This window comes from Seriola lalandi, unplaced genomic scaffold, assembly GCF_002814215.2.
Source record: "Seriola lalandi dorsalis isolate HSWRI2012SDOR001 ecotype SW California unplaced genomic scaffold, Sedor1 jcf7180002054685, whole genome shotgun sequence".
Lineage (NCBI taxonomy): Eukaryota > Metazoa > Chordata > Actinopteri > Carangiformes > Carangidae > Seriola > Seriola lalandi.
Genome location: NW_019525238.1, coordinates 704,534 through 714,298, shown reverse-complemented (window position 1 = coordinate 714,298; position 9,765 = coordinate 704,534). Strand labels below are relative to the sequence as shown.

General features: G+C 39.8%; 2 protein-coding genes across 3 annotated transcripts; one reads left to right on the top strand and one right to left on the bottom strand.

Annotated features, from left to right (window-relative positions):
* Positions 1-1,283: 1,283 nt before the first annotated feature.
* Positions 1,284-4,855, bottom strand: LOC111667145 (deoxyribonuclease-1-like). Of its 2 annotated transcripts, XM_023422739.2 has the most exons (10): positions 4,752-4,855; positions 4,568-4,650; positions 4,134-4,222; positions 3,947-4,033; positions 3,746-3,858; positions 3,333-3,445; positions 2,940-3,097; positions 2,702-2,798; positions 2,449-2,581; positions 1,284-1,515 (listed from the first exon to the last, which is right to left on the bottom strand). In XM_023422739.2, exons 2-10 carry the CDS (start codon positions 4,646-4,648, stop codon positions 1,394-1,396), a joined length of 993 nt encoding a protein of 330 aa, XP_023278507.1. In that variant the 5' UTR covers positions 4,649-4,650; positions 4,752-4,855; the 3' UTR covers positions 1,284-1,393. The 2 variants fall into 2 exon arrangements, with proteins under 2 accessions (XP_023278507.1, XP_023278506.1); XM_023422738.2 differs by having other exon boundaries at positions 1,496-2,581.
* An 899-nt stretch (positions 4,856-5,754) lies between these two features.
* LOC111667141 (keratin, type II cytoskeletal 8) lies at positions 5,755-9,692 on the top strand. The gene is made up of 9 exons (XM_023422734.2): positions 5,755-6,080; positions 6,281-6,489; positions 6,617-6,677; positions 6,785-6,880; positions 7,021-7,185; positions 7,635-7,760; positions 8,363-8,583; positions 9,246-9,292; positions 9,410-9,692. Exons 1-9 carry the CDS (start codon positions 5,823-5,825, stop codon positions 9,484-9,486), a joined length of 1,260 nt encoding a protein of 419 aa, XP_023278502.1. The 5' UTR covers positions 5,755-5,822; the 3' UTR covers positions 9,487-9,692.
* The last annotated feature ends 73 nt before the right edge of the window (positions 9,693-9,765 follow it).

Here is a 9,765-nt window from a genome sequence, read left to right as displayed (position 1 = left end):
TAATAAGGTTTAGAATGAAAATCACTAATCAATATTATACACCTGTTTTAGTGAGGTCCCTGGGTTTGTTAACAACACAAGAGTTAAATACTTCATCCCTATGAGCAGAACTTGTTAGTTGAAGACGTTATAGCAAAGCAAATATGCACACATATCACCCTCCCAACGTCATAAGTTTTATATGGACTCCTCCCCAGAGTGTCCCAAATGCAAAATAGAGACAGGGATTATAGGGAGTGAAATTAATAAATTCCTCTCTATTACTACAGAGTGTGACCCACTATGCATGTTACTACCTGTATTACTCACAAGTATAAAAGGAAACTCTATAAAATGCTTACATTTACAAGAAAATGCAAGTTCCATCCAAAACATATTGGCATAAAATCATACTTGAATATGTATCTTTGGATTATTTGACATGTATGTTACATTGCAAAGACAATGTATTTCACAGAGTATGGGAGCCTTTTATGTCATATACAGTATTGGTCTAGATATCTCTGCAATTTTCGCAAGAGGGTTTGTATTGACCTAAGTGACACCTGTCTATGAGCACTTCTTTATTTTTACTTTTTTAATCATATATTGTTTAATCACATTGTGTGTGTGTCCCGGGACTGGGTTCACTGGCCAATATATTATGAATTCGCCACAAATAGAATCTAATTCTGTGTAAAACTCTGGCTTTTGAAGGGAATGGGAGATGGCACTCTAATTGGTTTATTACGTGTTATGCCCAAAACACTCCCACGATTAATTAAGAGACTAAATACAACTCTTTTGAACTATGTGCCAGGCTGACTTTTTACCAGAGTAGATCACCGTGGTAACAGGTGTAGGTCACCATTGTAACCCAGGTAGATCACCATGGTAACAGCGGAAGATCATTATGGTAACCTGTCTAGAAGCAGGTTAACTTAATAGGATCAGATCACAATCTATCATAGCCTGACTGCTGGTCAATCAGATCACTGGAAAAACTGGGTGATCATTCCCGCAGGATCAGAGGGACAGTTTACTCCAATAAAAAATACAAAATGAGGATTATAGCTGTATTTTAAGTGCACTGTCAGGAATGACATCAATAAGAATGTGTTTACACTCTTATTTCATCACTGCACCTCAGATTAAATTAAAGACTGTGTGATGATAATTGGACAACTCTGTTGTCTTTAATGAAAAAATTACATTAGGCCTACATTATTTTTAACTTTTTGTGTTTTGTGTGTTTCATATCAGTGCTATTTACCTCATAAAAGAATTTAGAGGCAAAGGACAAATTATGGGACCAAACCATTATTCATTTATTTTGCAATATCAGTTCTACATACAAATGATGATGAAACACAAAAATAGCTTAGTAAAACCAGAAGCATTTGAGATCTACTGGTCATTCTTCCAGTTCCAGTTTGGCAAGTCTGTGTTTTAATAAGGAAATCTGAAGTTGAAGTTTTTCTCGTAACAGCAGGAGGTTTTCTTTCTGCAGTTTCAGCACATCAACCTGTAAACTCTCTGGGAGTAGAAAAACACACGTAATTAGTAAGTATGTAATACCTGTCACTGAAAAGAATTCTCTATTCAAATATGTGTATTTTTAATTCAACAAAATTAAGAAGTTCTAATTAAACAGGGTTCTAAGGAGGGACACTGATGCAATAACAATTTGATTTGTTGCATGTTATCTATTTTTTCTTGAATAATTAGCAATAAAAGCACCATTCATGCCAGCGATGCTTTAGTGCCTCTATGTTTGGGTTAGAAATTTTAAAATACATTTTATGTCATAATATTTTTTTATATGATTGAACAGATGCAAAATGTCAGATTCTGATCTTAACAAGAGTCTGATTAAATATGTGCAGTAGTTACTGTGTTTATGCTTTCCAGGACAGAGGATAGCAAGATTTTTCCAGTAAAAGCTTCTGGCCCAATATAGACTTGGGTCCTTGGCCCAAGTTTGGCCAATAAACATCCACATCTGGGCTGATTCCTGCTGTTATCCTCCAGTGTTGGCTGACAGCCATGAAGATTTTCTGTGTGCACCAGAATTGGTCCAGATGTGGTAGTGTCATCTGACAATCATGTTGTAAATTTGTGGCTCAAGTATTCACCACAATAATTTTGCTACTTGGAATAAACTTTGAAAATAGACAATTTTAATGAGATAGGAATTAAGGAAAATACAGAATGCATACCTAACCATAAAGCCCTATGATCCAAAATTAGTTATTGTCGCCACTGATCGATCACAAGAGTGGAAAGTCCCACCTTTAAGGATGTGCTTTAATCTCTAAACTGATTTATGAGAAACACTCCCAAATTCCAAGCATTCCCTCTCATTATTTGTACCCCTGCCTTTCTCAGTGTAAATGTCAAAACAGCTCCACATCAAGGACAAGTCGTCTGTCGTTGACAGGATAGAGTGAATTATAGTTTTGCTTTGACCTGTGACAGTTGTGTTAACAGATGCTTGCTGGGTATCAGCGTTGGAGCATCTTTGGTTGCTCTTTGCCATCCAGAAAGGAGGAGCGCTTCGTAATTCTACCTCAACAGGGTAGTGATCGCTCACTCTCAGGGCCTGCAGGAGGTTGCATATACTGAATCAGTTTTATCACCACAAACAAGGCTGTGAAAAAGCTATTAAGGTGGATAAATAAAGTACGATTATAACTTATGGGTCCTGAAGACACTAACTTACCATTTCTTCTGTCATATCAAACTCTGTGTGGAAATTAAAAGGCTTGGCTGAGTTTGGCACAATGGCTGCCAGCATGTCTTCTCCATACACAACAATCCTGTTAGAGAAATATTCAGTTCATGCCATTAATCAATATGTGCATTTTCTTCCTGTCAGAAATAATCCTTCCACTACTATTCACTTTCTTGCAAAAAAACCCAAAACAAACAAACAATAAAGTGTAGTGATGTACACCTGCCTGTCGTAGGTGTGATCATTTGATGTACTTGCAGTGGTGTCCACATCATCACCAATCAGCCAGTGGAAATTCTTGTTGCTGCGAATACGGATCTCCTTCATTTCTTTATGTGTGACATACGCACCATCTGCATTGAAGTCCCCCAGGATCATTATGTTCTAGAGGAAATCAAAAACAGCCACTTCATTACTAATAAAATATCCTGCAGTTAGGATCTAAGAAAACTGGGAAATCCCATCAAAAGTGGCTGCGTTACAACATTGTTCAATGATTATTTACAGGCCATATGATTAGTTTGATCCTCTGATATTACAGTGTAAATGAATTAATTAATGCACTGCTTTAAGGTGAAGCAATGATGCTAAAATACTGCAGCAGGATGATGCAACTCACATCAGTTTTCCATTTATCTTTGACCATCAGGACGACCTCGTACAGCTCGTCCAGCTCTTTCTCTGAGTCCGATGGTCTGGTGTGCACCGGGATCAGCACCACATCCTTCAGCACTGCAACGAAAACAGTTTGGTAAAACCAGACATGCTTGTCTGCTATAACGTGCCCCATCATGATGTAACTCAAACATGTAAGGATGCACACGCATGATGTTGACTGACTGAACTTGATAAACCTGCTGCCTATTTGTATTCGCATGTTAAAACGAAATCGGACTCATTCACTTTGGAAAAACAAACAGGTCCACGTAGACATGACTCAGACATACCAAAGACACCACAGCAACCAATCACATCAACAAACGCACTGATACTGATCTAGTAACTCCCTATACCTTAAGCGCTGACACTGACCTGTGTTGTGTGGTTTGAAGTGGAGAATATACGGCTCCCTTGCAAAAGCGTCCACGTCGTTCACCTGGTTGTCTTCATATTGATAGGCGTCAACCAAGCTGACCACATCATCCCTTCCAGCAAACCAAATATCTTTTAGTGCAGCTGTTTAGTGGTTACATTAAGGAAGTATTGCAGTTCGGCAACATGATTTAATCTCACCTGTAGAGAAACAGAAATTGCTCCTTGTATCTGTTCCTTCCCAAGCGGCTACTGATCTGCAGAGCATAGTGATGGGTTGTGTTGACCCTGAGATGTATAGAATAGTAAAAGTAAGCATGCATACTGCGCAGTAAAAAGCAGCGTCAACAGTATTTGCTTCATTCACAAATAAAAGATGTAAACTCACCTGTTCAGTTCTTTCAAGAACAGTTTAACAGAATCTCCACTCAGATCCACGACCTCCAGAATCAATATGATGTCGTATTGAGACACAATCTATAAAAAAACAAAAGCATCCAATAGCAAGTAAAAGTGTGAAGTTGAGAGGAAGAGAGGTGTGAGTAATACATGCGAATCAGGCATTTTTCCATTTGAAGTTGTGACAGTTTTATCAGATACAGAGTGTAATGACAGAGAAAGTATCATTTTCATTTTCACACACTACCACTTATTCCTTATTCCTTGTTCCTTGTTCCCCCTCAGTCTCTCCTCTGTCCCAAAACTAAACCCTTAATTCTCAAGATTATTACTGATCTTTAATTGCGTACTGCTGTAAACTAAAGCTCCCACGGACACTTGCTCTACTGTGCCTAAACAAAATGCCATTGAGACGTGTTTTACCTTAACCAGAATTGATAGGACATCTGAATCTGAGACTTTTGCCAGTCCAAACCTCCGTACATTGAATGAAGCGATCTTCATGCCTGACAAGGAAACACAGCAGAGACTTAGAGAATTATATAAAATACATTTTGAAAATGATTTGTTATTACGCTTAAATATACACAACACAGACTTTACCTACCTCCAATCAAGTGTTGATGCTGTGTAGATGTCACAGCTTCAGTGGCACACAGCCACACCTAACCTCCAGAATAAAGCTGAACTTGACACTTGAATGATAAAACTCTGTTTTTTTAAGGCAGTGCGATGATTGGACAGCCAGTCTGAAAGGGAGAGAGTTAAAGTGTGAAAACAACGGAAAGACCGAGACGCCAGACCAGTTTTAGCTATTGTTTACAACCACCTTTCACCAACAATGGTTAATGACACTGCACTAAACACAACTGAACTATATATACTGTAGCTTAAGTATAATGTTATGTTTTTGACTCAGCCTATACTTTTCTCACAGATCTTAACTGTTTTAGGTGCCGGAAAAGGTTGAAAACCTCCAACATGTCACAAATGTTACATATTCTTTGGGTTCACTGATTGATCTGTGGTGAAGAGTAAGACTCTCCCATAGCCAGTGCATTATACATAATTTAATGATGTTTGGGCACATTTTATAGTTAATCTATAGAGAGTATTTTGTAAATTATTGTTTTGTGTATTTTGACCTTAAGCAGCTTTTGTGGGCTTAATTTTTAATGGAGGACTTGTGATAATCCTGCAGTTTAAATCACTTGAAACTCACACAGTACTTACAGCTATTGTGACCTGGTGTTGCTACTGAAATCTCACTGGGGCATAAAAGCCAATACAAATATTTATTGTGATTCCACCCGTGCTTTAGTCTTGATGACTTCTTGGATTGCACCATTTATCTCTCTAATTAAGACTCAGAGCTCACCTCCAGTAAATAATTTAGTATACTGTTCAAATGCAGCATGCCTGAAGCCACGGACCAGGCCTGGATTCCAGCGTTACAACAAGGAACAATGCAGTCTTTGCAGTGGGGGTAGGTGGGAGCAGAGGTGGCATGCGTCAGACTGGTTTACCCACATTGGGGAGCCACATAACTTCACTATCACGCCACACCCAGCCCGGTCTATAAAGTGACACCCAAAAGATAAGAGATGCACAAGAGGGCTCAACCACCGCCAGACCCCTCCATCCTCTCCAGCTACAGAGATTTCCACACAGCACCACCATGAGTCTGAGGAGCAAGCACAACAGCCGCCCAGGGTTGCATAAGTCGTCAGGGGGCTTCAGCAGCTTTTCCATGGGGTCCTACTCCATCCCCAAAATCAGCACTACCACAGGGAACCAGATTACACCCGTGACCATCAACAGGAGCCTGCTCACCCCTCTGAAGATAGACATTGATCCCACAGTCCAAGCTGTCCGCACCAAGGAGAAAGAGCAGATCAAGACTCTCAATAACCGCTTTGTCTCATTCATTGATAAGGTAAGGAGAAATTTCACTGAACTTCTGCTAATGAATTTTTAGTCTTAATCATTTTGATTATCCAGCTAATCTATTTAGATACATTATAGACCTCTGAAACAATGTTTATTGACCTTTGACCTTACATTGAAATGTATATGCTATATTAAAAGATGTTGGGGTCTGTTTTATTTTGTTGGTACTTCCTCCTTGTGTCACAGGTAAGATTCCTGGAACAGCAGAACAAAATGCTGGAGACCAAATGGAAGCTGCTGCAGGGACAGACTGCCGCCTCCTCTAACATCGAGCCCATGCTGAAGTCCTACATCACCAACCTGCAAAGACAGCTGGAGTTTCACAACAATGACAAACACAGGCTTGACATGGAGAACAGTGTCATGCACAAAAATGTTGACGACTACAAGACAAAGTAAGACATTTTTTGTGCAGGTCTGAACCACCTTGTCAAGTCTGTAAGCTGAGGTTGAGACATATGAAAAGTAAGTAGATACTGATAAGATCTGCAAGGGTAATCTGGTATTTGTGGTGTGTTTCAGGTATGAGCATGAAATCAACAAGAGGAATGAAGCAGAGAATGAGTTTGTCATGCTCAAAAAGGTACAGTATGCAGACTATGATAGATATTTGTTGTGTGTCCATGTATAACACTGAAGAATGGTATGTACTGAGAAAAGCTTTGGTGTTTTTTTACTGACTCTCTGCAGGATGTGGATGCAGGCTATCTGTCCAAGGTGAATCTGGACGACAGTGTGGCTGCTATCACTGAAGAATTTAACTTCCTCAAGGCTCTGTATGATGCGGTACACAACCATTCACTGAAAATCTTCTCAAAAATTTTAAAGATATTCAATCAATAAAAATAAATTCAGCATATATATATATATACACATACAGAGATTGTGTCTTCTCACTTCTGCTGTATCTACTGTTTTTATAAAAGGAGGTGCGTGAGCTGCAGGAGAGCCTGAAGGAGACATCTGTGGTGGTGCAGATGGACAACTCCCGTGGCCTGAACATGGATCACATCGTGGCTGAAGTTAAGGCTCAGTATGAGGACATTGCTGCCCGCAGCCGTGAGGAAGCTGAAAGCTGGTACAAGAACAAGGTGAAGAGCTAAAATGCATGACCCTAGATCTAAATGCTAAAAATACAAAGAAAAATAACGGGTAGTTAGTAAATCTCCAGGTAAATGAAAGCTGCTCTTGAAGTTTAAATGGTTACCCAAAAAGGGGATAAAATTGCGACCGGTTTCGACCACCTCAGGGTCTTCCTCGGGGTGTGGTTGGAATGGAGCTGGTCGAAACCGGTCGGCGTTTTATTCCCTTTTTGGGATTTTTTGTTATATATTTTACTCTGATATGCCCTAACACAATAAAGGCATTTTAACTATATCTTTGGCTCTTTTAAAACTAGAAATAGAAAAGGGGTCAACAGTTAACTAAAGCTCATAAATGTACTAGAATATCCTGTCTTTTTGACAGGAACCACTGTTGTCAAACCTGATAATCACTGATTTGACATCTTCATCCTCTGTTGGATCTCTACCGGTACCAGTTTGACCAGATGAATGCTGAGGTTGACCAGTATGGAACTGAGCTGCGTACCACCAAGGGAGAAATATCTGAGCTCACCCGGATGATCAGCCGCCTGCAGAATGAGATTGTGACTGTAAAGGCACAGGTGAGTGACAGATTAGCAGAGTGATTGATAATGTTGAAAGTTAAAGGCAGCTGAACGCACAGTTCGATCTTAGACTCTGTTGGATAATGCTGCCTTAAGGTTTATGTGCTGCAAATCAGCAAAGAATGACGTGCAAAGAGGAATCCAAACAGCTACTACATTACATGGAACAAAAGCAGCACTTTTCAAGCTTAATAATCCTCCAATCAGAGACACCATAGCAACAACAGGCTTTATTGCTGTTCAGAGATTTTAAAGACTGTCAAAGTTGTGTATTTATTGGTAATAACTGATTGTGGAAGGAAACCAGCAACACAGCCAAACAATCAAACATCCAGTTTTGATCTATTGTGGTTTGTGTGTCAAGCTGGCATGCTACTAGACAATAATATGACAAAATAATAAAATTAATATGAAACAGTCTGGTCGTCTGGCAGGATCTAATTGTTTTCTCTAGGTGTTAACACAAGCCACTTTAACAAAGGGTCATGACAAGCTCACAAGGGGATAGTCTATACAAGAATTTCCAGTCATATGACTGAGAGGCTCAGATCTAGTTGAATGCTTACACCATCTATCCCTGTATTTCTGTTTTTTTTCAGCGTGATACTCTAGAGGGCCAGGTGGCCGAAGCGGAGCAGCGCGGGGAGGCGGCCGTGCAGGATGCCAAGCTTCGCATCAGGGACCTGGAGCTGGCTCTTCAGAGGGCCAAACAGCACATGGCTCGCCAGCTGAGAGAATACCAGGAGCTCATGAATGTCAAGCTGGCCCTGGACATAGAGATCTCCACCTACAGGAAACTGCTGGAGGGAGAGGAGGAAAGGTGAGTGGTATGGGTTGATATCAGTAGTGTCAGGTTCTTGTATCTTACAGATTACTCACTGATTACATGCTAATTTCTTTCTTTTATAAAAAAACAACCTAAATGAGGTCTGTTAGGATCACTCCCTCTTTTCATGTTTTCTTACATCTCTTGCCAGGCTGTACTTTGTTAACATGTTTCTGTGTTTAGCATAAGTCACTTGCGTCAGTTAGGAAAACACCCTCTGATACCTGACAGTTGGTGAGAAATGCAGTTGTAGTGAGTGTTTTTTACCCCAGTAGCCACAGGGGGGCAACAGTGAGCCCACCTCACACTAAAAAACTTTGACAAACAGCACAAAGATTAGATTTATGCTTTATTGGTAGTGTTTTCAAACAATATTTTTTTTGAATTTGTGGACTAATTGTTTTTTTTTGGCAAGTTTAAATCTGGTTAGCAGCCCCACCACCCTTAAAGTGCAACTGCAGCGTCCTTTATGATGAGGCAGCTCCCTCTGGGGTCATAAAAGGCTTCATACACCTTTTTTCACATATGCAGAAGTTATACTCCCTATGCCCTGAAAACAGGCTTTGAGGTGAAATCAGTGGACCTCACCTTTAACAACCATTCACTTTGCTGCCACATCAGTGTTTACAGTCTATTTCCTGCTTTCTCACTAACAGACTTGGACAGGACTCTATTCTCAACATCCAAACAGTGCCCAATAAAAGTAAGTACTGTATTTTACAACTGAAGATGACACCATAATTATCAGTATCACTGGGATTAGAATGACATCCTGTCCTGTTTGTGTTTGTCTGACCTTTTTATCGTCTTCTTTTTACAGCCTCAGTTAAACACCACCGAAGATCAAGTCCACTTCTCATCAAGACTGTGGAGACCCACGACAGATCATACAACTAAGGCAAAACACCATGCAGTACTCTGAACTGCTGCATCACTGTGGCCACTTAACTCTACCTTTACATTAATCTCCTTGTAACCTACAATGAGCCTACTGCACCCATGAGCCAACTGTGTGTGTTAATTGTTTATTTCCCTTATATTTGTGTCGGATGTGACATTATTAACTGTTTTCCATATTTATCATAAAGATGATTTCAGCTACATGATCATTTGTATTATTTTTCTTGGGTAATAATTAAATAGACATTGAATTCAGCACATTTTGTTATTCTCTCT